This window comes from Symsagittifera roscoffensis, chromosome 1 (assembly GCF_963678635.1).
Source record: "Symsagittifera roscoffensis chromosome 1, txSymRosc1.1, whole genome shotgun sequence".
In the NCBI taxonomy this organism is placed as follows: Eukaryota; Metazoa; Xenacoelomorpha; order Acoela; family Convolutidae; genus Symsagittifera; species Symsagittifera roscoffensis.
The window spans coordinates 64,639,836-64,666,688 of NC_087062.1; the positions used below are offsets into that span (position 1 = coordinate 64,639,836).

Genomic DNA, 26,853 nt, shown 5'->3' on the forward strand with positions numbered 1-26,853 from the left:
TGTCAACTTCAATTCTTTTGCGAAGGAAAGAGCAGGATTCTTCGTGCTCTCGGAGCAGAGTTTTCTTTTAGTTTTAGGGCATCCCGCCAATTAATTGCTCTCTTACTAGCCTTTTTTGCTCATCTTCTCGAAATATTCCTGCGTGGTTGTCGTTTAAACAAGTCAAGCTTGCTAGACGATTCAAAACGGTTTGAAAACCCAGAGCATCTTCAGTTTCTGATTTGGAAGTTCTTATTCGGCAATTCAAAAGCATATTCTCGGATTCAGTCAGGCCCTGCGTATCAATTTAGCAATTGCTCCAAAGCTTGTTGGAGGAATGCTTCACAAAATGATCCTTGCGAGGTCATTTTGTGGAGTTTCATCAAGATTTGAATAGAAGTTGAGAGCTTTTCCATCTAAATGGAGATGTAAATTTTGAGCTTGCTGACTTTGTTCTTCTGGTATGCGTGACTTGCGCTGAGAAGTCCTTCGAATTGGTTCCAGTTTTCGCTAGGGTGTCCTTAGATTCTCTTCAGTGAAAATTGAGGTGGGTTTTGATCAGCCATTGATGGTATTTGATGCTAATGAGATTCAAGGGAAGATGTTTTCCCATGAAAACTGGAGTGGGTAATATTTCCTGTCAATTTGTTAACTTAGCTATTCTCGCAATTTGAAGAGTTTTTTTGGTGGTTTTTGAATGTTGGGAATGGTGTGGTGGTATAGGTTTGAGTCAGTTGGTGGTTATATAGGGCTTCTTAAAGTTTTTGTGATAATTTGTGAAGAAAGTGCAGAATGGTGATAAACTGGGGACAGCAAAGACGGCTGTACTGAAGTAGTTTTTAAATAAGATTCTGTATTTGGTCTCTTCAATTTTTCGATCAATTACTTGTAACTCTGCTATACGGCTGTTGATAGGAAAGCAGTTGCATTGGTAAAATAGTTGGTCATATAACTACATTGGAATAATTGGTTAGTTAGTTGAAGAGCATCATCAACTTCGCAATGGCAGATGATAAGGTTTTGATCGCTCAGAGTTTTTGTTAGGAAGATGTGGTTTATTGCATTAGTGAGATCAAAATTGATGATTTCGAGGAGAATATGCGTAGAGTCAGCTATTGTGAGTAAATGACGAACTTAAGCGTCAAAGGAGCTATCGCTATCTCTGTGATAAATCAAATTTCCGGGTTTGGCAATTTTTGATATCAGAAATGTGGATAAGTCATAGATTGCTTGTTCCATTCATTGTGAAATTTGATCCCAGCAAGTTCACGTTGTAGACTTATGATGTTTCGGTACTGAATCAAGAAGGGAAGCGGTTGTCCACGTGATATTGTTTTGAATATTTTAATGAGTCCATCGATGTTGTTGTAGTCTTTGCCTCTTGATAAATTTTTGATTTTTAATCGTGTAGTGTTTGCGAAAGTTGAGTTAAAGTCCGTTGTTTAATTGTTCAATGTCAAAAAAGCGGAATAAGGCTGTGTTTCCAAACGCCAGAAAAAAATTTTAATTTAAGACTTTAAATTCCGCTCTCGGAGCAGAGTTTTCTTTTAGTTTTAGGGCATCCCGCCAATTAATTGCTCTCTTACTAGCCTTTTTTGCTCATCTTCTCGAAATATTCCTGCGTGGTTGTCGTTTAAACAAGTCAAGCTTGCTAGACGATTCAAAACGGTTTGAAAACCCAGAGCATCTTCAGTTTCTGATTTGGAAGTTCTTATTCGGCAATTCAAAAGCATATTCTCGGATTCAGTCAGGCCCTGCGTATCAATTTAGCAATTGCTCCAAAGCTTGTTGGAGGAATGCTTCACAAAATGATCCTTGCGAGGTCATTTTGTGGAGTTTCATCAAGATTTGAATAGAAGTTGAGAGCTTTTCCATCTAAATGGAGATGTAAATTTTGAGCTTGCTGACTTTGTTCTTCTGGTATGCGTGACTTGCGCTGAGAAGTCCTTCGAATTGGTTCCAGTTTTCGCTAGGGTGTCCTTAGATTCTCTTCAGTGAAAATTGAGGTGGGTTTTGATCAGCCATTGATGGTATTTGATGCTAATGAGATTCAAGGGAAGATGTTTTCCCATGAAAACTGGAGTGGGTAATATTTCCTGTCAATTTGTTAACTTAGCTATTCTCGCAATTTGAAGAGTTTTTTTGGTGGTTTTTGAATGTTGGGAATGGTGTGGTGGTATAGGTTTGAGTCAGTTGGTGGTTATATAGGGCTTCTTAAAGTTTTTGTGATAATTTGTGAAGAAAGTGCAGAATGGTGATAAACTGGGGACAGCAAAGACGGCTGTACTGAAGTAGTTTTTAAATAAGATTCTGTATTTGGTCTCTTCAATTTTTCGATCAATTACTTGTAACTCTGCTATACGGCTGTTGATAGGAAAGCAGTTGCATTGGTAAAATAGTTGGTCATATAACTACATTGGAATAATTGGTTAGTTAGTTGAAGAGCATCATCAACTTCGCAATGGCAGATGATAAGGTTTTGATCGCTCAGAGTTTTTGTTAGGAAGATGTGGTTTATTGCATTAGTGAGATCAAAATTGATGATTTCGAGGAGAATATGCGTAGAGTCAGCTATTGTGAGTAAATGACGAACTTAAGCGTCAAAGGAGCTATCGCTATCTCTGTGATAAATCAAATTTCCGGGTTTGGCAATTTTTGATATCAGAAATGTGGATAAGTCATAGATTGCTTGTTCCATTCATTGTGAAATTTGATCCCAGCAAGTTCACGTTGTAGACTTATGATGTTTCGGTACTGAATCAAGAAGGGAAGCGGTTGTCCACGTGATATTGTTTTGAATATTTTAATGAGTCCATCGATGTTGTTGTAGTCTTTGCCTCTTGATAAATTTTTGATTTTTAATCGTGTAGTGTTTGCGAAAGTTGAGTTAAAGTCCGTTGTTTAATTGTTCAATGTCAAAAAAGCGGAATAAGGCTGTGTTTCCAAACGCCAGAAAAAAATTTTAATTTAAGACTTTTGCAGAAGAAAAGTGACTATCTCTGTCGCCATACGATAATGTTGCTATTATCTTGGTGTCAATGCTATGTTGTTAGGGATAAATTCTTATTTATCCCGATCTATATCTCGGTTTTTCTAAAACAATTTGTTTTCTGCAATGTAAATTACATTTCTGTGTTACAGCTTAAGAATATATATTTTTTAGCTCCCCAATATAGTGATGATGATTTTCAACCTATAGTGGTCTTTTCAGGAGCTTTTTTATGAAACACATTTTTTAAAAGAGAGATACTGACAGAATGAATTCTAGGTTCCTGATAGAATTTTTTTAGAAACAAATATTCTAGTAGGTTAAACTTTGTTCAGGGGCGGATTTACGCCCTCAACACTGATTCGACCCCCTCACCACCTTTGGTGTTGTTTTATGACATCCTTTTTTTGTGATGATGATTTTCAACCTATAGTGGTCTTTTCAGGAGCTTTTTTATGAAACACATTTTTTAAAAGAGAGATAGGGAAGCGGTTGTCCATCTCTGTCAACACTAGAACCAACATAAAAAGCGGTTGTCAACACTAATGGAGCACGGCAAATACCGTCAAAACTAGTGACCTCAGTATTTCACATTGAAATTTTATCGTTAAATTAGTTTGAACACTCAGAAATCAAGTTCTCCAGCCAAAAAAATTTGAAAGATTTTTGTTTGATATTGCTGATCTGATCACAAAAAATGCACAATATTGCGAATTGAAAAAAAAACTATGGAAAGCAAAGCCGGTTTTTGCTGTGATGGAGGCATATTTAAAAAAAACAGGTCAAAAAGGAAAAAAACTAATATGGTAAAATCTGAGTTCGTAAATTTAGAACCAACATTAAAACCTCAAGCTTAAGATTTGTCAGTTAGTTGACGGAAATACAGATTAGAAGATGACCACCAGGTGATTTACGGTAGGGGGTCTAGTACTCTAGATGCGGGGGTCTAGCTTAAGAATATATATTTGTTAGCTCCCCAATATGGTGATGATGATTTTCAACCTATAGTGGTCTTTTCAGGAGCTTTTTTATGAAACACATTTTTTAAAAGAGAGATACTGACAGAATGAATTCTAGGCTCCTGATAGAATTTTTTTAGAAACAAATATTCTAGTAGGTTAAACTTTGTTCAGGGGCGGATTTACGCCCTCAACACTGATTCGACCCCCTCACTACCTTTGGTGTTGTTTTACGACATCCTTTTTTGGCCGACCGACTTTAAGAATTGTCTAATGGTGTCTTTCGCGCCAATATATACGAATTTTGAAGGGGAATGCGCGCCAAAAAGTTGCATGAAAATCATGATCTAATATATGTCAAAGCGCATCCAGTGCTGCTAGTATAAAGGTATGTTTTACAGAAATGAACCAGGTCTCCAATTGGTAGCGTGATTTACAATTTAATAGCGCGATAACAAGGGTGTTGCAACCGAGTACTAGACCCCCCTACCGTAAATCACCTGGTGGTCATCTTCTAATCTGTATTTCCGTCAACTAACTGACAAATCTTAAGCTTGAGGTTTTAATGTTGGTTCTAAATTTACGAACTCAGATTTTACCATATTAGTTTTTTTCCTTTTTGACCTGTTTTTTTTTAAATATGCCTCCATCACAGCAAAAACCGGCTTTGCTTTCCATAGTTTTTTTTTCAATTCGCAATATTGTGCATTTTTGTGATCAGATCAGCAATATCAAACAAAAATCTTTCAAAATTTTTTGGCTGGAGAACTTGATTTCTGAGTGTTCAAACTAATTTAACGATAAAATTTCAATGTGAAATACTGAGGTCACTAGTTTTGACGGTATTTGCCGTGCTCCATTAGTGTTGAATTATCGTTGTTTTTAGATATTTGTAAACACCGTTGTTTCAAATCATTTTAATGGATGTTTGCAGCCAGCACTGTCTCATAAAAATAAAACTAATGGTTTCAGAAATCGATTCAGATTGTTCGAATAACTTATTGCTTGAATTTAATTTTGATATTTGCTCCATTATAAGTTAAAAAAATCAAAGCCCAATTAACAAGGATTGCCGATTGCCGTTCAAGAAGCTCAGAAAGTACCAAGGATAGCGATCAAAGTCAATAAAGCTTAAAAATCAACTTTAATTTTCAATTTTTTTGTCCTTTTTTGCGTGCTGTAAGTAAGCGAATTAGATGCAAGCTTTTAACTGGATGGTTGAAACATTGACATAATCGTCTACTGTTGTCTTCTAAAAAGCAATCATAAAACAAAAAGCCAAGATGGGCTCCGCGTTTTTTAAAAAACTAATTTTTGAATGATTTATTTCCAAGGAATATGCTTTACTCTTTCGAAATTAGACGAAAAAGGAAAATTTTAAACCGGTTGAAAAAATCTAGCATCGTTTATCACTCAACGCAATATGATGATTGCTTATAGTAACTGATTTTGAATGGAAAAACGTGAGAAAAACAACTAAAGCACACCTGAAGGATGATTAAGGTTTATTGTGAAAGAAATATGTCAATGGGGACAACTGAATGTTAAGTAAGCACATTAAGATTAACGAAGCGGACATTAGCCGACAATACTTGAGCATACTTGCATTAAGTCGAAAAAAGTTGTCATTAAAACACTTGAAATTCCGCGAAACAAAAAATAATAAATCCCCTACCTCAAAACAGAAACGCATCTAAGAAAAGAATTCACGCAATATGAGGCCACAAAACGTGAAACTTTTGAAGCCGATTAAGTAAAAAAGGAAATTTAAAAATTAAACCAATGTAGGACAGAAGTCGAATATAACGAGAATATGAAAATCAAGCAATCTCAACTATGTCTATTGATCTAAAGTACAGATTGGAAGATCAATTAAAATTGGAGGATCCTGTAAACAAAAATATTTCCAGGATCCGACAACTATAATGGTGCCAATTAATTTTTTGACCCAGTTTGGAAATGCATTATAAACATGAATCTGAGTTGCATGAAAATCATGATCTAATATATGTCAAAGCGCATCCAGTGCTGCTGGTATAAAGGAATGTTTTACAGAAATGAACCAGGTCTCCAATTGGTAGCGTGATTTACAAATTAGTAGCGCGATAAGCAAGGGTGTTGCAACCGAGTACTAGACCCCCCTACCGTAAATCACCTGGTGGTCATCTTCTAATCTGTATTTCCGTCAACTAACTGACAAATCTTAAGTATGAGGTTTTTATGTTGGTTCTAAATTTACGAACTCAGATTTTACCTTTAGTTTTTTTCTTTTTTGACCATTTTTTTTTAAAAATATGCCTCCATCACAGCAAAAACCGGTTTTGCTTTCCATAGTTTTTTTTTCATTTCACAATATTGTGCATTTTTGTGATCAGATCAGCAATTTCAAACAAAAATCTTTCAAAATTTTTTGGCTGGAGAACTTGATTTTTGAGTGTTCAAACTAATTTAACGATAAAGTTTCAACGTGAAATACTAAGGTCACTAGTTTTGACGGTATTTGCCGTGCTCCATTAGTGTTGCTCTTATTGAATTATCGTTGTTTTCAGATATTTTTAAACATCGTTGTTTCAAATCATTTTAATGGATTTTTGCAGCCAGCACTGTCTCATAAAAATAAAACTAATGGTTTCAGAAATCGATTCAGATTGTTCGAATAACTTATTGCTTGAATTTAATTTTGATATCTGCTCCATTATAAGTTAAAAAAATCAAAACCCAATTAACAAGGATTGCCGATTGCCGTTCAAGTAGCTCAGAAAGTACCAAGGATAGCGATCACAGTCAAAAAAGCTTAAAAATCAACTTTTATTTTCAATTTTTTTGTCCTTTTTTTTGCGTGCTGTAAGTAAGCGAATTAGATGCAAGCTTTTAACTGGATGGTTGAAACATTGACATAATCGTCTACTGTTGTCTTCTAAAAAGCAATCATAAAACAAAAAGCCAAGATGGGCTCCGCGTTTTTGAAAAACTAATTTTTGAAAGATTTATTTCCAAGGAATATGCTTTATTTTTTCGAAATTAGACCGAAAAGGAAAATTTTAAACGGGTTGAAAAAATCTAGCATCGTTTATCACTCAACGCAATATGATGATTGCTTATACAGTGCTGATTTAAATTAACCGGACAAAACGCGTTAAACTTGAAATTTAAAACGCGTTTTTCTCAAATTGGGTTGATTTTAGGTCAAAACTTATGAAGACAAAACTTGCTTAGAATTTTAGCAGAATTAATATGGTGTAATTTGTTTTGCGAAATTCGGGTCCGAAATTTTACCCCAAAAATGGGTCATTTTGGTTTTTCTTAGTTAATCAAAAATTACGCCAAAAATACCCAGTCGATTACAGACATAATTATATCAAAGTGAGCCCCTTGCGTAGCTCAACAAACTTTAACAAGGGTATTTTCTCCAAAAAAAATGCAAATTGTTTAAAAATTGTTTTTAAATAAAAAATTGGTATTTTATATAGTAAAAATGACCTTTTTTGTCTATCAAACAAAAATAAATTAACTCATAAAATTTTTTTGGAGATTATACCCTTCTTAAAGTTTGTTGAGCTACGTAAGGGGCTCACTTTGAAATAATTATGTCTGTGATCGACTGGGTATTTTTGGCGTAATTTTTGATTAACTAAGAAAAGCCAAAATGACCCATTTTTGGAGTAAAGTTTCGGACCCGAATTTTGCAAAACAAATTACACCATATTAATTCTGCTAAAATTTTAAGCATGTTTTGTCTTCATGAGTTTTCTCCTAAACTCAACCCAATTTGAGAAAAACGCGTTTTAAATTTCAAGTTTAACGCGTTTTGTCCGGTTAATTTAAATCAGCACTGTAGTAACTGATTTTGAATGGAAAAATGTGAGAAAAGAAAACTAAAGCACACCTGAAGGATGATTAAGGTTTATTGTGAAAGAAATATGTCAATGGGGACAACTGAATGTTAAATAAGCATCTTAAGATTAACGAAGCGGACATTAGCCGACAATACTTGAGCATACTTGCATTAAGTCGAAAAAAAGTGTCATTAAAATACTTGAAATTCAGCGAAACAAAAAAAATAAATCCCCTCCCTCAAAACAGAAATGCATCAAAGAAAAGAATTCACGCAATATGAGGCCACAAAACGTTAAGATATCAGCCGAAACTTTTGAAGCCGATTAAGTAAAAAAGGAAAATTAAAAATTAAACCAATGTAGGACAAGTCGAATATAACGAGAATATGAAAATCAAGCTCTACTATGTCTATTGATATAAAGTACAGATTGGAAGATCAATTAAAATTGGAGGATCCTGTAAACAAAAATATTTCCAGGATCCGACAACTATAATGGTGCCAATTAATTTTTTGACCCAGTTTGGAAATGCATTATAAACATGAATCTGAGTTGCATGAAAATCATGATCTAATATATGTCAAAGCGCATCCAGTACTGCTGGTATAAAGGAATGTTTTACAGAAATGAACCAGGTCTCCAATTGGTAGCGTGATTTACAAATTAGTCGCGCGATAAGCAAGGGTGTTGCAACCGAGTACTAGACCCCCCTACCGTAAATCACCTGGTGGTCATCTTCTAATCTGTATTTGCGTCAACTAACTGACAAATCTTAGGCTTGAGGTTTTTATGTTGGTTCTAAATTTACGAACTCAGATTTTACCATATTAGTTTTTTTTCTATTTTTTTTTCGGTTTAAAAGATTTCGGGTTATATTATATCAGCTTAGCGAATTCAGTTTTTCCCACTTAGCGAAATCTCATTCTTAGAGCCTAATTTTTTAAGAGTTGTAAGTTTGTTTAAAAAGTGTTAGGGTACCAATTTTTGGTCAACCCGGGAAGCAAAAAAAGTTATTATCTAAATATATTTAAAAAAAATAGTTTGTCTGAACAGGTTTTTTCTTGCTTTGTTACCGCTTTGTAAGATTTGTTTTGATGCTCAATTAGCCATTTAGCCTTCGATTGTCTTTTTTTGTTATTTTCAAGAAACTTCTTTTGCTTCACTGTCTGTCGGTTAGTTTGCTATACTACTTGTGTGTTGTATTGCAAATAGTGCGAAGTCTTACTTCGCCTCTGTTGCCTAATTTTGAGAGCTCTTCTCAATGCTTATTGCTTGCGGGGCTCCATAAGAATAATTTTAAATTGATTTTAAATTGCAATAATTATCAATTTTTGTTTCTCAAAAATTAAAATAATTGATTTTGAACATTATATTTGCAATATTTTATTGCGGCAACAAAATATTCAGCAATTATAATCCAAATATAGGCCAGAATGTTACCGACCTTACGCCCAAAGAACGAGATGCCATCAAAGTGTTCAAAAAAATAACACCAATGGAACCAACTACCTCCGAAATCTCATTTGCAGAAAAATTTTTGCAAAAACAGGGAGCTAGTTTCAAAAATGATTTGTTTTGTACAATTTTGCAATGATTTCATAATTTTTGGGAATTAAAAACTATCACAGTAATTGATTTTCTACTTAAGATAATTGCAATAATTAATTGCAGCCAGAAAAACTACACAGTAATTGATTTTCAGTTGCAATACTACAGCAATCAATTTTGCGGAGCCCCTGATTGCTTTTGTTTACGAAGAACAGCTTTTGATATAGCTTTTGATATAGTCAGATCGTGATTTTCCTATTCAATAGCTTTTGATATAGACAGATCGTGATTTTCCTATTCAAGCCGTCACAGTTGTAATTCATCCGATCTTAGAAAGGTTCGAAAAACTTCGTTTGGTATCGAGAAACATTAAATATACTTTTTGCCATTTTGAATAGGCTTTTTTGTTTCAACTTTTGATACAAAAGTAACGGAATATTTGTGCTCGGGGTGGGTTTTTTTCTTCAGACAAATTTCGACTTTTAACTAGCCATTTTTGACGGAATTTTTTTTATATCATTCAAAAAGTATTGTTGACCTGAGCTTGAATTTGAAACGATATTACCTGTGACTGTTTTCCGTAAAGTTATGGGGGTTTAAAGATTGCCATTTTGGCCAATTTTGGACAATTAAAGCGCGATATATTTCGCGCTATTAATGCGTAAGCGGAGATTTAACCCGTCTTAGAAATCATTCCAAATTGGTTGAAAGAAGCTTATTTGCCATAATTGATTTATTACAAGGAGCGAAATATATCCTTTTATATTTTATATGGTGTGTGGGGGGATGATTTTCAGAAAAAATTTCAAATTTTAGAAAAAAAAGTGTTTCATTTTATTTTATTAAATTAATTTTTTTAATGTTATTACTGCTCCATAAATCTTAAAAGGCAGTCGGAACGAGCAGTCTTGTTTTGATTTTAAGCTAGTGAAAGCGGTGAAAATTTTGCTAATTTAAGTTCATAAATCATTATTTTGTCTACAAGCTTATTTTCACAAGCGTATTTTCTCTCCCCTCTTCCCTTCTCGAACAAAAAATGGTAGAACGTTTAAAAGTCAGCAAAGCTTTGAATTATTTTTTATAACATTAGGCCAGTTAATTCTTTGACATATTCTTTTTAAAAATGTAATTTTGACTGATAATTTCATTAGACAATGTTGTTTCTCGCATATCTTGTTTTTTAGTTGACACCCGGTGTTTTAGAACTACTAGCTGGGTATGTTCCTGGGCTTCTTGCTGGTGATCTGGTTGTCCTTTGTTGACTTCTCTGAGCGCCTGGCGATTTCGGGTCCTCGGTTCGATCTGATCTTAAAGTTCGTTGACCTCCAGCTCCAGGACTTAAAGGTTCTTCCTCTCGGTCGTCTTCGGGCTGCATTTCCAAATTAGGAGACTTGGGATCAGTTCGGCTCTTTGGTGATCGGGCATCACTCGGTCGTCTATTACTCGTTTTCGGCTGAGTTGGCATTCGGCTACTGGATTTGTTTTGGTTGTATGATTGAGAGTTAGACCGGCGCGTTGTACCTCCGCCACCCTCCCTTGATCTTTCGGTGTCGATGTGAAGGATCCTTGGCGTAGTAGTAGTTGATGACCGGAAATCAGGGCGCTTCTTTTTTGGCACACCGTCTACACAAAAATAGCTAAATAAAGAAGCAAGTTTTTTGAGAAAGTTGAGTGAGATATTTCGGCTCTTTTCCAATTTCCCACCCCCCCCCCCTTGTTAAATTACAAAACAAAGATGTTCAAAAATTGTTCACACGGCAATTTGCATGTAAGAAATGCTGCAGAAGTTTGTTCACCTGTTCATGCTGACACGTTTTATTGCAGTTTCTAACATGAAAAATCATTTTAAATAGACTTTCATATAATGAATTTCAGAAAAAATTAAAGGAGGGGGAAAACTGGAAAAGAGCCGATATTTCTTTATAAAAACTGTCTTTAGAAGAATTTTCATGAAATAGCACGAGTGCTCTGAATTAGGCACAATTTGAGCTTAACCGAGAATGCACCGCTTTAAGACAAACTAATCCGCAAGGGAAACGACAAACATAAGAGCTGTTCAGCTCTTAGCACATAACTGCTGTAGTGCCTCCAATTGTTCCGACTTTCGAAGAAAACGGAATATTTATGCTCGGTGGGGACCGACATTTTACCAGACCGACCTTTTACCAGGAAAACTGTAACCTGGACTCGATAAACAAATTTCATTGACAGATGTGATGACGCCGTTTTAGTCTGGTTTAAGACAATGATTTCGCGGTTTCTCAGCGAAGTTTTGTTGGTTCTAATCGCTTCCTTTTCGTATCTTCTACTAATTGAAACTTATCATAATTTAACTATTGCATTGTGGCCCGGTAAAAGGTCGGCCTGGTAAAAGGTCGGTCTGGTAAAAACCTAGCCCCATGCTCTGTGTGGTTTTTTTTATTCAGTCAATTTTCACCGATCGAAATACTAATTTTCAACAAAAATTTTTTATACCCCATTGAAGATATCGACTTCCTGCGTTCAAATGTAAGAAGATATTTCACCTCCAATTAATGGATCTTGTTAATAATCCCCCCCCCCCCTTTAGAGCTTGTTAACTATCCCCCCCCCCCCCCCCCCCTCCTATGCATGTATTATTTTTGACAACCATTTTTTCTGTATAAAATATGCATTTCAAAAATGTCAACAATTAAGTGGGTTTTCATTTTCGCGCGTTTGTATTTGTATTACTCACTATTTATATAATACCCCACGTAAAATTTCAACTACATACTTTTTCTGAAAATTGTTAAGCAATTGAAAATGTGGCAGCAAAAGTTGAATTTTTGAAAATCGAAATAGGGGTGGGGAAATAGTTAACAAGATCCCAATTATTTTTTGTAAAGTTCTGGGGGTTTGAAAATTGCCAAATTTGCGATGTTCTCGACTAAGTTATGCGCGCTTTGAAGAGTTTTTTTTGTAATGCTGAGAGCGTAACCCGAATAATTTATGCGTGACGAATTAACCCGCGCAACAAAATCTTCCAAACTGAATTGAGGCTAGCTAATCAGATTGGTCGTATTAATTTCATACGACTCATAATTTTACACTTTGATATTGTCTAAAATGTATACGTTTTCATTAATTTCTTTTCCCAAAAACTATTCAGGGACAGTCAGAACATTCAGGGCTTTGCCCTGATATACGAGCAGTCTTGTTAGCTAATTAGCTTTGGGCAAAGATAAATATCTAGAAAGTTTACAAATTCTATAAATGGAAATGTATATTTTGTGTGTTCAATCTTTCAAGCTTGATCTTTTTTGCTAATGTTTCTTCTTACACTCGATGACTTCGGGATAGAAGACTAGGTCCTCGACGTCCTCTTCACTTGCTGACATTCCATCGCCCTCTGGAGTCAGTCCCAGGTACTTGTTCTCCCCTACATGTAGCAAACGGAACGAACCCCCCTCATAACGGTTGCGCTCCACGAAGAAGTGACATGCTTCGTCTCCCACACCCTAATTTATGAAAAAGCAAATGAGCATTATCACGTAAAATATAGTCGACCACTGCGAATAGTTTCAGAAAAAATTTGGTATACTTACCTAACGCTTAAGAGAAGCTCTGATTATTTTTGTAATGCTTACTTATTATGGACGAAACAGACTTTGGGTGAATATCAAAGCATCCGATATCTCATATTCAATCACACCCAATGGTTCACAAAAAAAGTTTGTTAAATTTTTTGAATAAAAATCGTCGCCAAACACATCCCCGATCCGCCCATGTTCTCTTTATGAAAAGCGAAATTCCTCTACGATGCGAGTAAGAAATTTTGACACATGTGACTCAAAGAATTTTTGAACTTAAATTCCAGAAATATAATTATCAAAAAGATCTTCAAGGGAAACCGCATGGATGCATCTCAAAATCTCAAAAATGGCTGGTTGGTTATATACAGAAGGTGGAATTTTGGAAAGCGAGCCCTTGTAAGTTTCTACTCACATTTCCATCCACTACCCCGTCCCTCATCTGGATGAAGCAGTCAGGTCTGGCTATGGACTGGAGCATGCGCACTCCCTTCTGCACTTTGTGGACCCGGAAGTAAGCACTCACATCCCTCACTCCATAGCCCACCACTTTGCGGTCCTCGTCTATGAAGAGGGTCTGAGTCGCACTGGTCTGGACCACGATCACACCTTGGTGGCGGAATGCGCCCTGAAAGTAGACCAAATAGCGTATAATTTCGTTTATTAATGAATCTGTTTTTCTGTTTGATTACCTAAACTGAGAATTAAATTTGGACAAAAAATTTGTTGCTCACATTCAATTGGGCGATGAGAAATTTTCTTCTATAAGTTTTTGGGTACTTTTTTTGATTTTTGTCAATCTTTCATGCTATCAGGATCTCATGAATCAATAGTGTTTCCAAAAGATTCTAATAACGCAAAAGTATCCGATGCCAAAAGATACCCCATGCGACAAGATCCCCTGCTAACTTAACAGCCACGATATATGGAAAACGTTCCTTATGAAATGGCTCCTTCAACCATAGTTAATCTCTGAGTCAGTCAAAAGTGCATATGTCACTCACCCTGCAGTAGACTCTGAACGTGAGTTGGCTCTTGACATTGGAGTCTGCTAGGGAGGCGTTTCCCTGCTGGTCGAAGGAGACATAATGGGAGGGGTTGCGCACACTCTGCAGACACACTGCCCTGTCCTTTTGCTGCAACACCTTCCACTCACAGTGCACCCCACCCTTCATCTATAGCAGACGAAGAGAATAAAAGAGTAATTACAAAGAAGAAACCCAAGTCGCGATTATTGAAACCATTTTCGAACGGTTTGAGCTTTGTTTTTAACCGATTAAACTCAAATTTAAAAATGAACGGTTTTTGAGCAAAAAAACGAACTGATTGAAATGGCAATTTTTTGGACACAAAAAAAATTTAGGTTTAATTCTTGCGTTATGCTTTGTTTTTGCGGGTAGGCATCAATTGAACTATTTGAAGAGTTGGTTATATGCGTCTTGGGAGGGATACTATCGTGCTAGACAGGACCAAAGAATTACAAAAGGGACGTACAATGCACCCACTTCTTAATCAGGTCGTGTTTTTAACCAGCGACAAGACTAAACCCAAACTGTACTCACCTCTGCGTACAGTTTGCCCTTGTCTATGCCCAGATGGTATCCAGAGTGAAGTCCGGACCTAATGATGCGCACTCCATTCTGCATCTTCGCCTTCACCACCATCACACCTGATGACAGTGACAAGCTATTATTAAGTTGAAACAAGCATACCCGGCTGCTGTGAAAGTAGCTCAGAATGTTCCGATCACGCTGGTTGCGCTGAACCTTCAAAATAAAATTTTTTTTTTTCCAAATTTCAAGATTGATCTATTTTCAACCTTTCGTTTTTTTAGCTAGGGAGACAGTGAAAGGAGACTGAGTTGGTTCATAAGCTTTGAAAATAGACAATAACAGCTGAAAGAGTTCGAAATTCGTAATTAGATTGGAAGTGCAGTCTGAAAAACGGAAAAGTTGAGACCTGTCTTTTTCGGCAATGAGAGAACTTCTTAGATTTTTTTGCGGAAACTAAATCACGGCCAATAGGTCTGCAAAATTACGCCACACTTTAAACCAAAATCGGCAAACGAGGCAGACGTAAGTTGTAACAGAAATTACTCGAAGAGATAAGTACCTCTTGGGTCCATCTCAAGAGGTCAAACATGCCGTTGTTAAGCTAAATTGGATCTCTGAAAGGGATACCCTTTTATGAAATCAGTGCACTTCAAGTATATAGTGGGGAGGAGAGGATACTGACTGAATGGGTCCTGTGGGTGACCCCTAGCGTGGAAGGTGGCGTCGCCCTTGATGAGGAGACACTTGCCACTCGCCTCACTCACAAACACCAGCTCGTTGCCCCTCTCGTACTTCCACTGCTCAATCTCCCACTAAACGAGTAAAGCATCACTCGAGCTGATCGAACACAAGCATAGCTCAAGAAGATATAATTGAGGCTTCTATGAAAACTCAGAGTTCAGAAAAGTTTTCAGCCAAATAGCAACTGCTTCAAAAAGCTTATTGCTAGTTTTTTTTTGAAACGCAAAGATTTTGTGGAATGACAATTTCAAACGAATAATTTATCGTGTAAGAGAGAGCACCCGGACAGAACACCCCAGATGTTGCTGTAATCCCTCTAAAACTACTAAAAGGGGATAAAGCGGAGTAGTTTGTTGGTGATAGTGCCAAACCACCCAAATGAAACAGAAATTGAGAATAGTACCGCGATTCGGGATAGCATATTGATTGTTTCACCCTTCTTACAATTTCCTTCTGCGCATCTATGCCGGTCTGCTGTTCGCTGGCCATGATCTCCCTGGCTATCTTTCCGTCGTCCTGCCCACTGTCCAGCCACCTGCCACAGGGGAAGTTGAATACCTTGGTCTCTCCTCCGCCGTCCCGGGGATCACTCACATTGATGGCTATCTTCTCCAGGAACCAACCCTCTCCTGAAATGAAGGTTCCAGTCACTCATTTGCAAGATTATGTCACGTAATATCAGATTTCACAGTTTGTTGCAAATAAGCATAAATTGGCTATCTCATCAAATCACAGTCTCAAAACAACCCTATTTGACATACATCAGATGAGAGAATTTGCTTTTTGGTCAAAACATAAGCGTAATTAGTTGTATAAAAAGGTATTTTTACCGGCTTTGCTCCTGTCGTGCCCAATTTTGATCTTCTTCAATCTTCCCAAAGATACGGCGTCAATGGTGAAGGCATCGATCTGGACAAAAAGCAGTACAAATATCAAACTTTGTTCGTTCAATTGAACGTTTCACCCATCGGTCGGTCTGGTCCGTTAAACTTCCGCCCTATTTACTTCAGAAATGATTAAAATCGGGCTGTTTTTTTTTTGCTTTTTTATTGAAAAATCTCTCCAAAATTTTAACTCTTTAGTCTTTTTCTGTTAACGCAGTTTGAAGTCTAATTGAAACGAATACTTGTTAATTTTTTGAAGTTTGACCATTAGTTTATACGTTTTTGCGAAAACTAATTAAAATTGTAAAAGAAAAAAGGAGTGTCGCGGAACCTGGTGTTTCTTGAATGGCTTGTATTGGGCCCTGGTTCCGAATGCCTGCTTCAATTTGGCCTGCTCTCTTATTAGTTTCCTCTCCCCGCTGTCCCCTCTTTCCCCAAAGAGGGTGATGAAGGGCTCTGCATCTGTCCCTGCCCCCCATCTATCTCCAGTCGCAATTAGCACCTCGTATGTCACCGCTGAAGGCCAAACAGAAAATTTAGAAAGGGGAAAAGTTTTCCTTGGGGAAAAATTTAGAAAGGGGAAAAATCGAACAGTCCAAATTTTAGTAAAGTTTTCCTTCTTCAGTCACTAATAAGGGTTTTAATTTAAAACTATTTTTATTCTCATCGGTTTGGAGTTCGAGTTTTTAGCAGTTTACTAAACTGCCGGATTATAGTCAGTTGCTTTAATTATTAGACAGAAAATTACTGTTATTTACTATGTTTTTGCAAAGATGGAAAAGTGAAATCTCACTAGGGTACATGGGATCCCCTGACTTCTTAGCCATAGCCACTTCTCTGGAAGTACTTCCGTCCTCCTTGGACTGGGAGAACCACCTGTCCACTGGGAACAGGAGACTCCTCTCAGTGTTGATGTCTGTCATCTGCACCTCCACACACTTCCAGTCTGGACTGCGGCCAGTGTAGTCACTCTCCAGTCGGATCTTGTAGATCGCACCCAGTTTGCCAGCCTTGATCTGCACGATAACACAACACTCAACAATAATATCAAGTCCAATTCTTTTAATTGTCTATTTGCAGGGCTGGTCAATAAAAAACAGGGGTTGTTTTAAACAGTGTTTAAAACTGTTTTAAACACTGTTTAAAACATGACTCAATTTTAGTGTTTTAAACAGTGTTTCATGTTTCGACTGCGAGGGCGCAATTATTACGCAATTTAACTGGCAGCTGTTACTTGATTCATCCAAATTAACACGTACAGTGCAGTTCTTTCAACAAGCTATCAAGTGCGCATTTGCCATGCAAGTTTTGCTGACATTATACAGCTTTTAATCAGAGATTACTTATCAAAACCATTAATTTTCAACGAATGGATTTTTCAGATTAAAACATGAGCCGATTGAGTACTGGCCGTAAACGCGATCATGTTTGGGAGAAGTTTGAGCAATTGCCAAATGGAAGAGCCAAGTGCAAAACTTGTACAACTGAGATGGTGCCGTTAGTCGACAGGATGAAAAAACATTATGCGTCTCATGAAAACGGGCAAACTTCGACAAACGCGGGGGTCAGGCTTCCGAAACAGCCGGTTATGGACACTTTTGTTGTTACGACATCAGCGAATCAAAAAGCGTCTTTTGACAAAGCTGTTGCGAAGTTCTTTTACGCGTGCAATATCCCTTTCGTTGCTGCAGAATCTGAACAGTTCAAGGTAAAATTTGTTATTCACTTTATTCACAAAAAATCGGTGTATCACTTTTGTCTTAAAAATGTAATTTTCAGGCGCTCATCGACCTGCTACATCCTGGCTACAAACCTCCTACCAGGAAAGTCATAGGGGGCGAATTGTTGAAAAACACACATTGCAACTGCTCTAGATACAGTACAAAGTGACTGGGCAACAGTTGCTGATGGTGTAATGGCATGGAAGAAAGTCTTGAACACGTATAGAGAAATTGGCCCTGAATGCCGAGAGTGGCTCCAATATGCCGAAAAACGGTACAACAATTCTGTGCCTGCATCCTGGTTCGCAGCTCACGTTCTGCATCCGCGGTATACTGGCGAGGACCTCACAGCGTCTGAGATGAAAAAGGCACTCGAATGGATTGATGCAGAGTACCCTACTGTGAAAGGCGACTACTTGACTTTTCTCGGCGATTCAAGAGCAACTTTGCGCGACGAGTTTGCAAAAACGCCCAACTGCAAGGCTAAAAGCTTCATTCGCGCGCAGACGGCGTTGGGGGTCATTAGTGACGAATTGAGTCGTTTGTCACTCAAACTGATGTCTTTAGCCCCGAGCTCTGCAGGCATTGAGCGTGCGTTCAGCACAATGGGGTATGTGGAAGGGGACCTCAGGAACAGCCTTTCCTCAGAGAAAACTGAGAAACTAGCATTTTGTATGCGTTGCTTGAAAAAATAAATTCTTGCAAAAAAACATGTTTTAAACTGTTTAAAACGTTTAAAACAGTTTTAAACGTTTTTTTTTAAAAAAAAACATATTTTGACCAGCCCTGTCTATTTGTCTAATTGATAATAATATAACTCCGAATTAGAGTTTTAAACTCCGCTGGCATATATTTACTAAAAAATAAAAAATTGCAACAAAAAATTCATGAAATAAAGTATTAATTATTTAACTTCATGTTAGTTTTTATTTGTATAATAATATTAGTACTTCTGTATTATGTTGGAGTAAAGATGACTCTTACATCGAATTCCTCGACTGATCCGGCACTGAATGACTCGTGGTCCTCCCCTTTTCTGGGCAGAGGAAGGGGTCCAGAGTCCCTCTTCTCCCCATACACCCACAGGGTCAGATTAGAGGTGGTACCGGCACCCTCCTCGTCACTCGTGATCACTTTAAGTTTCCACTTGCCCTCTGAAATATTGTGTTCCTTCAGACTTGTTCACTTTTTAGAACTAATAAGTAATAAAATTCTCACTCATTGTCGCGTCGAATCGATGTGTCCTTGATAGATTATACGATTTGAAAAAAAAAACAACATTTTTTGATATCTAAATATAAAAAAAAAACATTCTACTGAATTTCAAAAACCGGCGATGCGTGCTGAAAAGATGTGAAACAATTTAAATTTTATAGACGAGCCAACTGCTTGCTTAGGTCGTGATTGTTCGGCTAAACTCACGTGACTTTCCCTTGCGTACCACTCCCGACTTGTCGGCCATGGCAGGGTCAATGGTGTTGCCTTTATGTATCATCCTCCCTATTGGCTCCAGCATCCCGGGAGGCTTAATCAAGTCCTCATTGTACTGCAGGGCTATGAACACGTCGGGACCTTCCAACACTTCCTTCACACTCTTAACCTGAACGAAAACGTATTTCACGTTGGCTGAAACACTGGTTTGAAAAGTTGCCCATAGTGATGATTCACGAAACACTCACTGATAAATGCACAAAACAAATGTAAATCTCCAGCTCTGAAAATCTAATCATGAGCTGGGTGCTAAGAACAAATTTTTCAAATCGAGTTCAAATTTTTTCAAAGAGTTTTTGCATCCAATTCCCCTCATCGCACCCGAACTCAAATAAGCATAAAGGTTTTACAAAATACCGAATTGAGACCAAAATTTTTTTGGAATAGCGTAATTAGTCAGTTTTTCATATTTCATTTTAGCTGGGCGTTCTTAACAAACTTTGTAGAATTACAGTTGAGAATTGATAAAATTTTTTGGAACTATTTCTGCCGCTGAAATTTTCAGCTGATTGATGAGAAAAGCTTTCAAAAATCTCAACAAAAAAAAATGTCATGATTTTCACCTCTCTGTAATCATCAGCTGCCAACAGTTTTGTAAACTTCATCTTGAACATCTCCCCCACATCCTGCAGAAGTGCCTCGAAGAACTCCTCGGCTGGTCGGAACTTGAGGCGCTTGTTCAGCAGCACCAGATGACGATGCAGCCAACACCCGTTCCTGTACACCGTGATCTTCTTTGGCGTACGCTCCAACATTTCCTGGAAAAATCTGCCGTTTGAAAATGGACAACATTTCTTAACATTATTTCACAAATCCATGTTGAAAGAAAGTTCCAATGATAAAAAGAACAGCTCATGAACCGAATACAGTTTCTCGCAATTCTCGCAACGGGTTATAGTGAAAGTTTTGGGTCCTTTATATTAGGAACGCATGCCTAAATTCGGGCGAGTTACATGAAAAATTACGGTTTAAAGGTTAGGAAAGGAAAGTAACAACATCGAATTTTGGAGAAAATAGCAAATGGTGACCCTATCGGTCATTTGAAGAAATTGTCTTTACCGTTTGAGCATACAGCTGAAATAGGATTTATGGTAACAATAATAATTTGTAAAGTCACTAAAACAATAATAGTTTTCAACCACAGTTTGAATCAAACTCCTGGGGCTTTCCGAAAAACGTTAAGTCAGTCAAAACTAGGCCAACACTTGCCCTGTGCCATAGACCCGACCAAAAAAAGTTTTCGATTTTCAACTTTTTGTTCAATTTATCGTTGGCGCCTAAGGGCATCCAAATCCCTCTCGCGCGCCCTAAATTAGCTACTGGTTTCGAGCTTCCAAAAATCTATGTAATTTTGGCTTTTAATAAATAGAAATTTTTTCGATATCTCAGTTTTTTCTGTTAGAGTCTTTTGTTAACTAAGGTTAACTGTATGAACAGGACTGTTTAGTCACCAGACGCAATGAATGAGCCTTCTAATAATCTCACCTCTTCGTCCTTGGGTGACCTAGGCTTGAATCCCATCTGTCTACTCTCAGACGATCCCCGCCCTGACTTCTTCTGGTGCTCATGCCACCAACTGTCCAGGTACTGTCCAGTCAGCCGCTTACTAAAGTTCTCCTGTGACGTCAGAGGCTTCCTATTTGTCCATTTCCCATTCTCCCAAACCCGCTGCAAGTTCAAAGGGCGCGGCTTGTTGAACTCTCGACACACATAAGCTCGTCCATGTTGCAACTCGTCAATTGAATTAATCTCGGAACCCGTTTTGGGAGTGTGAATTGATCTTACGCCGAAAGGAATGTTCATTTTTTCACTCAAATCGTTCAAAAGTGTGTCCATACTACGATATGTAGCATCACTAAACTTAATGGTATGAGCTACTCGAGCGTCACTGTTTTTGAAAAACTGGCATTTTTTGCCCCGCCAGTCACGTGACACCAGTTTTCCATATCGAGATTGGAATCCAATGGAAGGACTGAAAACGACTGCTTTACCTTTTTCGTCCAGATAATCTTCGTACTCGTCTGGCTTTCTTAGCCCCGGGTAAAACTGGTCCAAGTTTTCCTCGAAGTCAAACTCAACGCTTTCGCCATCCATATTCCCAACTTAGATTGATAAATTAAAAACTATCGAACCATTTATCTGCAGATTTCAATTTTAAGTACGAGCTATAATGGCTTGTTTTGAGAAGATGTAATATAATGAATGAAATTATTGAATAGCAGTCTTTTTAACGAAGCACGCTATTTGAAAGACTTATACTTGAAAAGCAAAGAGATTTTTTAAATATGCATTCTTTTCGTTGTGTTGGTGCTAGTTTTATCAAAGTAAAAAGACTATGCATATATCAACCACAAGCATGATCTTATTATTTAAGATAAATATATAATATTACTTACAATAAAAACTTCAGAGGTAGTGGCATTTGAAACATATAGACTTTTTTCTTTTTTCTTTCCGTGAGAAATGATTATCCCCTGTTAAAATTTTATCTGCGGCCTTGTTCAATAAACTCTGCCGCTGAAAAAATTTGAGGCTTACAAAAAATGAGCGCTACTAAAATTCAGGCGAATTAATTTACATGTGCACGCAAGAGTAATCGGTTGATGTGCAAGTAGCACGGGAAGATCCGAACAACGTTTTGGTATTAAAACAAGACTGCTCGTATCAGGGCAAAGCCCTGAGTGTTCCGACTGCCCCTTAATCCATATCGAATAGTTTTGGGAAAAAATATTGAAACCTAAAATTTTTGGACAACATCAAAGTGTGAAATGTTGAGTCGTACGAAATTATTACAACAGATCTGATAAGCTAGCCTCAATTCAATTTGGAACATTTTTTTTGTGCGGGATAATTCTTCACGCATAAATATTTCGCGTTAAGCTCTCAGCAAAAGGGTTAAGTTCTTCAAAGCGCGCATAATTTAGTCCAGAACATAGCCAATTTGGCGATTTTCAAACCCCCAGAACTTTACAACAAACAATCGGAGGTAAAATATCTTTTTAAATTTGAACTATAAAGTCAATATCTTCAATGGGATATTTGTCAAAACTATTTTTTCGATGTGCGAAAATTGAGTGAATAAAAAAACCCATACCGAGCATAAATATTCCCTTTTCTTCGAGAGTCGAAACAAAAAAAAGAACACAGTCGGTTGTGTGCTTTCGAAAAACAGTCTGCATAAGTTTGTTTATAATAATTTTAATTGAATTACTACTTATAACTGTTCCGACTATTTGAGACGGGGTAATTTTTTTCTCCAGACCAATTTCGACTTTTTAACTAGTCATTTGTGGCGGAATTTCTTAGATCATCTGAAAGGTATTGTTGTCCTGAGCTCAAATTTCATCTGTGATCATTTTTCGTAGAGTTATGGTTGCTTAAGCATTGCTAGTTTTGCCAATTTTGGACAATTAACGATAAATTTTCTCCTATTAACGCGTAAACGGCTTTTTAATCCGACTTAAAAATTGCGCCAAATAGAATTGAGGCATTTTATATATTTTAATTTAATATATTAAAATATCCAGACAAAACAAACAAAATTTGAACTATAAAACGCATTTTTTTTACTTGGATTGACGAAGTCGAAAACTGATGGAGATAAAACTTACTTTGTATTTTAATAGAGTTAATATTTTTCATTTTTTTTGTAGAAAATAGAGCCCAAAGTTTTACACTTAAACCGATAACTTTCGGGTTTTTTTTAGTTATCAAAATTTACGTCAATACTACCAGATCAAATACAGGCAAAAGTATATCAAATTGGGCTTGTTATGCAACCCAACAAAGGCATAAGATAAATATAAATGTTGAACAAATTGTTTGAAATTGTTTTCAAACTGAAAATTGAAATTTCATGTAGTATAAATGCCATTTATGGCCTTCATTATTAAAACAAAAGTATTTTTACAAAATTCAGACGATAATACTCTTCTTTTTTGAATGGGACTTGTTAAGAGGCTCACTTTGATGTATTTTTTCCGGCAATTGATCTGATAATTTTGGCGTTATTTTTGATGGATTAATTTTTCAGAAATGATTGTCTAAGAGCAAAATCATGGGCCAAAATTTTGCAAAACAAATTTTTTTATAGTATCTGCTGTGTTTTCAACTGAAATAAACTCAGTTTTAGAACATCTTGTTTTATCTTTTAAGTTTGATTCGTGATTTCCAGACAGTTTATATCAACACTGTATGTTTCTGATTATTCAGTAAATCACTTTTAACTTGAAATAGCATGTGAGGGAGGATAATTTTCAGAAAAAATTAGTTATATTTCCATTTTTTTGAAACGATCAAGTGAGAACTCTCGAGTCGTACGAAAAAAAAAGACCTAGTAGCTAGCCTCCATTCCTCTCGAAACAAATTTGTTGTGCGTGATGACTCACCACTCAAAAATATTTCGCGCTACGCTTTCAGTATTATGAATAAAATCTTCAAAGTGCACATAAATTAAGCTAAAACATGGTCAATTTGGCAATTTTCAGACTCCAAAAAAATTGCAAAAAATTATTGGAGGCTGAAAATTTTTTCATTTTGATTTCAAAGAATTGATTTCTTCAAGGAGGCTTATTTTTTTGAATTCATTTTTTTTTCGATCACAGAAAACCAATTGAATAAAAAAACGGAATATCTGTGCTAGGGGTGGTTTTTTTCTCTTGGCAAAATTCGCTTTTTAACTAGCAATTTTTGGCGGAGTTTTTAAAATATCATTCGAAAGGTAAAGTTGTCTTGAGCATAAAATTTAACAAATTTATTTCATCTGTGACCATTTTTGTGAATTTTAAGCAGTGTTGAAAAATTGCCAACTTGGGACAATTAACGCTCGAAATATTTCGTGTTTTCAGCGCGTAAGCGGATACTTAATCCGTCCTAGGACTTGTTTAAGTTGAAGTAAGGCGAGCTATTTGTCCTTCTTAAATTTTTTCTAAAGACTGCTCGTATCAGGGCTCAGCCATGATTGTTCCGACTGTCAACTAAATTGGTTTTCAATGTTTTTGATAATGAGAAATTCTGACAAGCTTTTAGTTTTAGGCTGATAAAACTAAAAGTTTTGTATGAAATTAAAACGACCAATTAGCTTGCCTCAATTCAAATTAGAGAATTTTTTTGAGAATTGGTTTGAATAAAAAAAGTCACCCCTATTTTATATAATCGTTACTTTTTTTGAAAGTCGGAACAAAAAGACTGCTCGTATCAGGGGGAAGCCCCGAATGTTCCGACTGCCCTTCAATTGGTTTTGAATGATTTTTGATAAATCAAAACTGGCAAAATTATGAGTTTTAAGCAGATAAAATCCCGTTTGAAGTGTTAAAATTTGAATCTTATTAGACTGAAAAAGACAATTTAGCTGCCTCCTTTCACTTTAACACGATTTTGTAGTGCGGTACAACTTGCAACGTGTTAAATATAATACAAGATTTTTAGGCTATTATACTCGTGTGCTTATCCGGCTGGGCGAACGTAGTTGAAAGGATCGAGCAAAGAGTTTTTTGAAATTGAGCTAAGTAATAAATATTTCTCTAGCATATTTATTCCTCACTTTCATCAAAAACAAAACAAATTAAAATGTTTTAATAGCGTGTGTGCGGTTTTAATTCAAAACGAGGCCAAACTGTGCACTGGATGGGCGCACAGTTTGGTGTTTGTAAGTCACGTGTTTAAATGTGGTCGGAACGATATAAAACGAAAGAACAAAAAAAAGGACCATTGGTTGGGAAATCTGCGTACAGTTCTGCGTAATTTTTTTTAAAAAATTTAATGTCTCCCATTTTTATAAGCAAATACTCTTCGATATACCTCAAAATACAGTCGGAACGTTCAAGGCTTCGCGCTGATACGATCAGTCTTGTTTCAATTGCGACGCCACGGTCGTTTAGATTCAGGGGCAGTGCGCAAAGTAAACAGGGGAAAAGCGAAAATTTGTCCAGTCAACAACAAAAAACCTCTAAAATCCGCCGAAAAATAAATGATTCGTTTTTGACGGCCACTGCCGTTTAGATTCAGGAAAAGTGCGCAAAGTAAATAAGAAGAAAAGCGAAAGTTTTTCCAGTCAACAACAAAAATCTCTAAAATCCGCCGAAATATAAATGATTCGTTATTGACAAGTTAATTGGGTTATTGACAATAATGCCGCAGCAGTACAATACACATGCTGCTGCAAGAGAGAAAAAGTTTGGATTTTCAAAAAACTTTTGATTTTTTTCTAACTTTTTATAGGTTGACCAAGTTGATTTCTCGAGCAATCCAGATTATAATGAAGACCGCATATCGACAAAACGTTTTGCGTCCCGGTCAAATTTTTGAACAAAAAAACGTCCTTTTTAGGCACTTCTTGGAAAATTTTGACCACAAAATGCGTTTTTGGCGCGCGCTTCCCCTCAAAATTAGTATATATTGGCGCCAGATACGCCGTTGGAACAATTTTAAGGCCGGTCAGCCAAAAATGGATTTCATAAAAAAAGTAGCAAAGGGGGGATCTTTTGGGTCGTCAGGGGGTCGAATTCATCCCCAAAGGAAGGCAAACCTCCCCCCCCCCCCCTCCCCGCAATCCGCCCCTGATCATGACCACGCAGGAACATAATGAGAAAATGAGCACGATTCTCAGCGCTCATCTCCATGTCACAAAACTTTAACTCATCAGTCAGGCCATTTTCAATGAAGATTATGTTATGGGAAAATAACAGAATTAACAAATTAACAAAAGAATTAATAGCATTTCATATGGCAGAAGATTGTATTTTCAAAAACTATCTTGGTAGTACTATTATAATTGATTGAAAATCAAAATTACTACCTATTGTAACATATCACCAAAGCAAAATTCCAATTCCAGCCCAAAATAAGTTGCTACAAAACTCTGCAATCATGTCCTTTGAACAGAAGAGAAGTTATTATCAAGCGCGGATCCAGGGATTTCTCGGGGAGGGGAGGGGAGGGAGGAGTGCGGATTTTCAAAAAAAAATTTGAAAGTTTTGCCGACATTTTTTTAGGTCAACTTTTTGAGCTCTCCAAAGACCGTAGTTTGACTAAACTTTCTGCACTGAAGCAAAAATCCATTTCCAGCGCAAAATCAGTTGCTGCAAAATTCCGCAATCATGCCTTTTGTACAGAAGAGAAGTAATTATCAGGGGCGGATCCAGGAATTTCTCGAGGGAGGGGGGGCGGATTTTCAAAAAAAGTTTTGAAAACTTTGTTGACTTTTTTTATAGGTCAACCAAATAAATTTTTTGAACTTACCAAATTACTACAAAGACCGTAATTTGCCACAAATTTTTCTGTGCCGCAGGCAAATTTTTGAAAAAACAGGTCAAAAAAGCCGTTCAAAGCCGAAAAATTTTAAGGTCAGTCAGCCAAAAATTGATATCTCAAAACAGTACAAAGTGGATCCTTTGGGTCGGCAGGGGTCGAATCCCTGAGAAAAGAGGCGTCCACCAACCCCTCCCCCCCCCCCCCCTAAATCCACTACTGATTGTTTTATTAGGAAGTTAGAGGTTACCTCTATTTTTTAATTGGTTCCTTTCAAAGGGAACATTGAGAACACTTCGGCATTTTTGTTATTTGTGATTGGCTGCCCGATGATTTGGACAAAAATTGTTTCC

At 36.8% G+C, this 26,853-nt stretch overlaps 2 protein-coding genes across 4 annotated transcripts in view; one reads left to right on the forward strand and one right to left on the reverse strand.

Annotated features, from left to right (window-relative positions):
* The window catches only part of LOC134847739 (uncharacterized), a 569,481-nt gene that overhangs the window by 146,580 nt on the left and 396,048 nt on the right, over positions 1 to 26,853 (forward strand). The gene's annotated exons all lie outside the window — the stretch shown is intronic.
* On the reverse strand, positions 10,373 to 21,537 carry LOC134847710 (uncharacterized). 2 transcript variants are annotated; one of them, XM_063864891.1, is made up of 15 exons: positions 20,738 to 21,537; positions 20,312 to 20,326; positions 19,816 to 20,010; positions 19,184 to 19,361; positions 18,746 to 18,915; positions 16,834 to 17,056; positions 16,372 to 16,556; positions 15,987 to 16,065; positions 15,601 to 15,785; positions 15,098 to 15,227; positions 14,425 to 14,531; positions 13,867 to 14,037; positions 13,278 to 13,490; positions 12,613 to 12,790; positions 10,373 to 10,934 (listed from the first exon to the last, which is right to left on the reverse strand). In XM_063864891.1, the coding sequence occupies exons 1-15, from the start codon at positions 21,344 to 21,346 to the stop codon at positions 10,492 to 10,494; spliced, it is 3,081 nt and encodes a 1,026-aa protein (XP_063720961.1). In that variant the 5' UTR covers positions 21,347 to 21,537; the 3' UTR covers positions 10,373 to 10,491. The 2 variants fall into 2 exon arrangements, with proteins under 2 accessions (XP_063720961.1, XP_063720970.1); XM_063864900.1 differs by lacking the exon at positions 20,312 to 20,326 and having other exon boundaries at positions 20,738 to 21,536.

Bases quoted from the DNA above. Each gene is read 5' to 3' on its own strand.
- LOC134847710 (XM_063864891.1), bottom strand. From the start codon at position 21,346: ATGGATGGCGAAAGCGTTGAGTTTGACTTCGAGGAAAACTTGGACCAG. The intron at 15,786-15,986 runs GTAAAAATACCT...CCTTCATTTCAG, and splicing joins GCACGACAGGAGCAAAGCCG to GAGAGGGTTGGTTCCTGGAG. The intron at 15,228-15,600 runs GTAAGAAGGGTG...TTACTCGTTTAG, and splicing joins TAGATGCGCAGAAGGAAATT to TGGGAGATTGAGCAGTGGAA.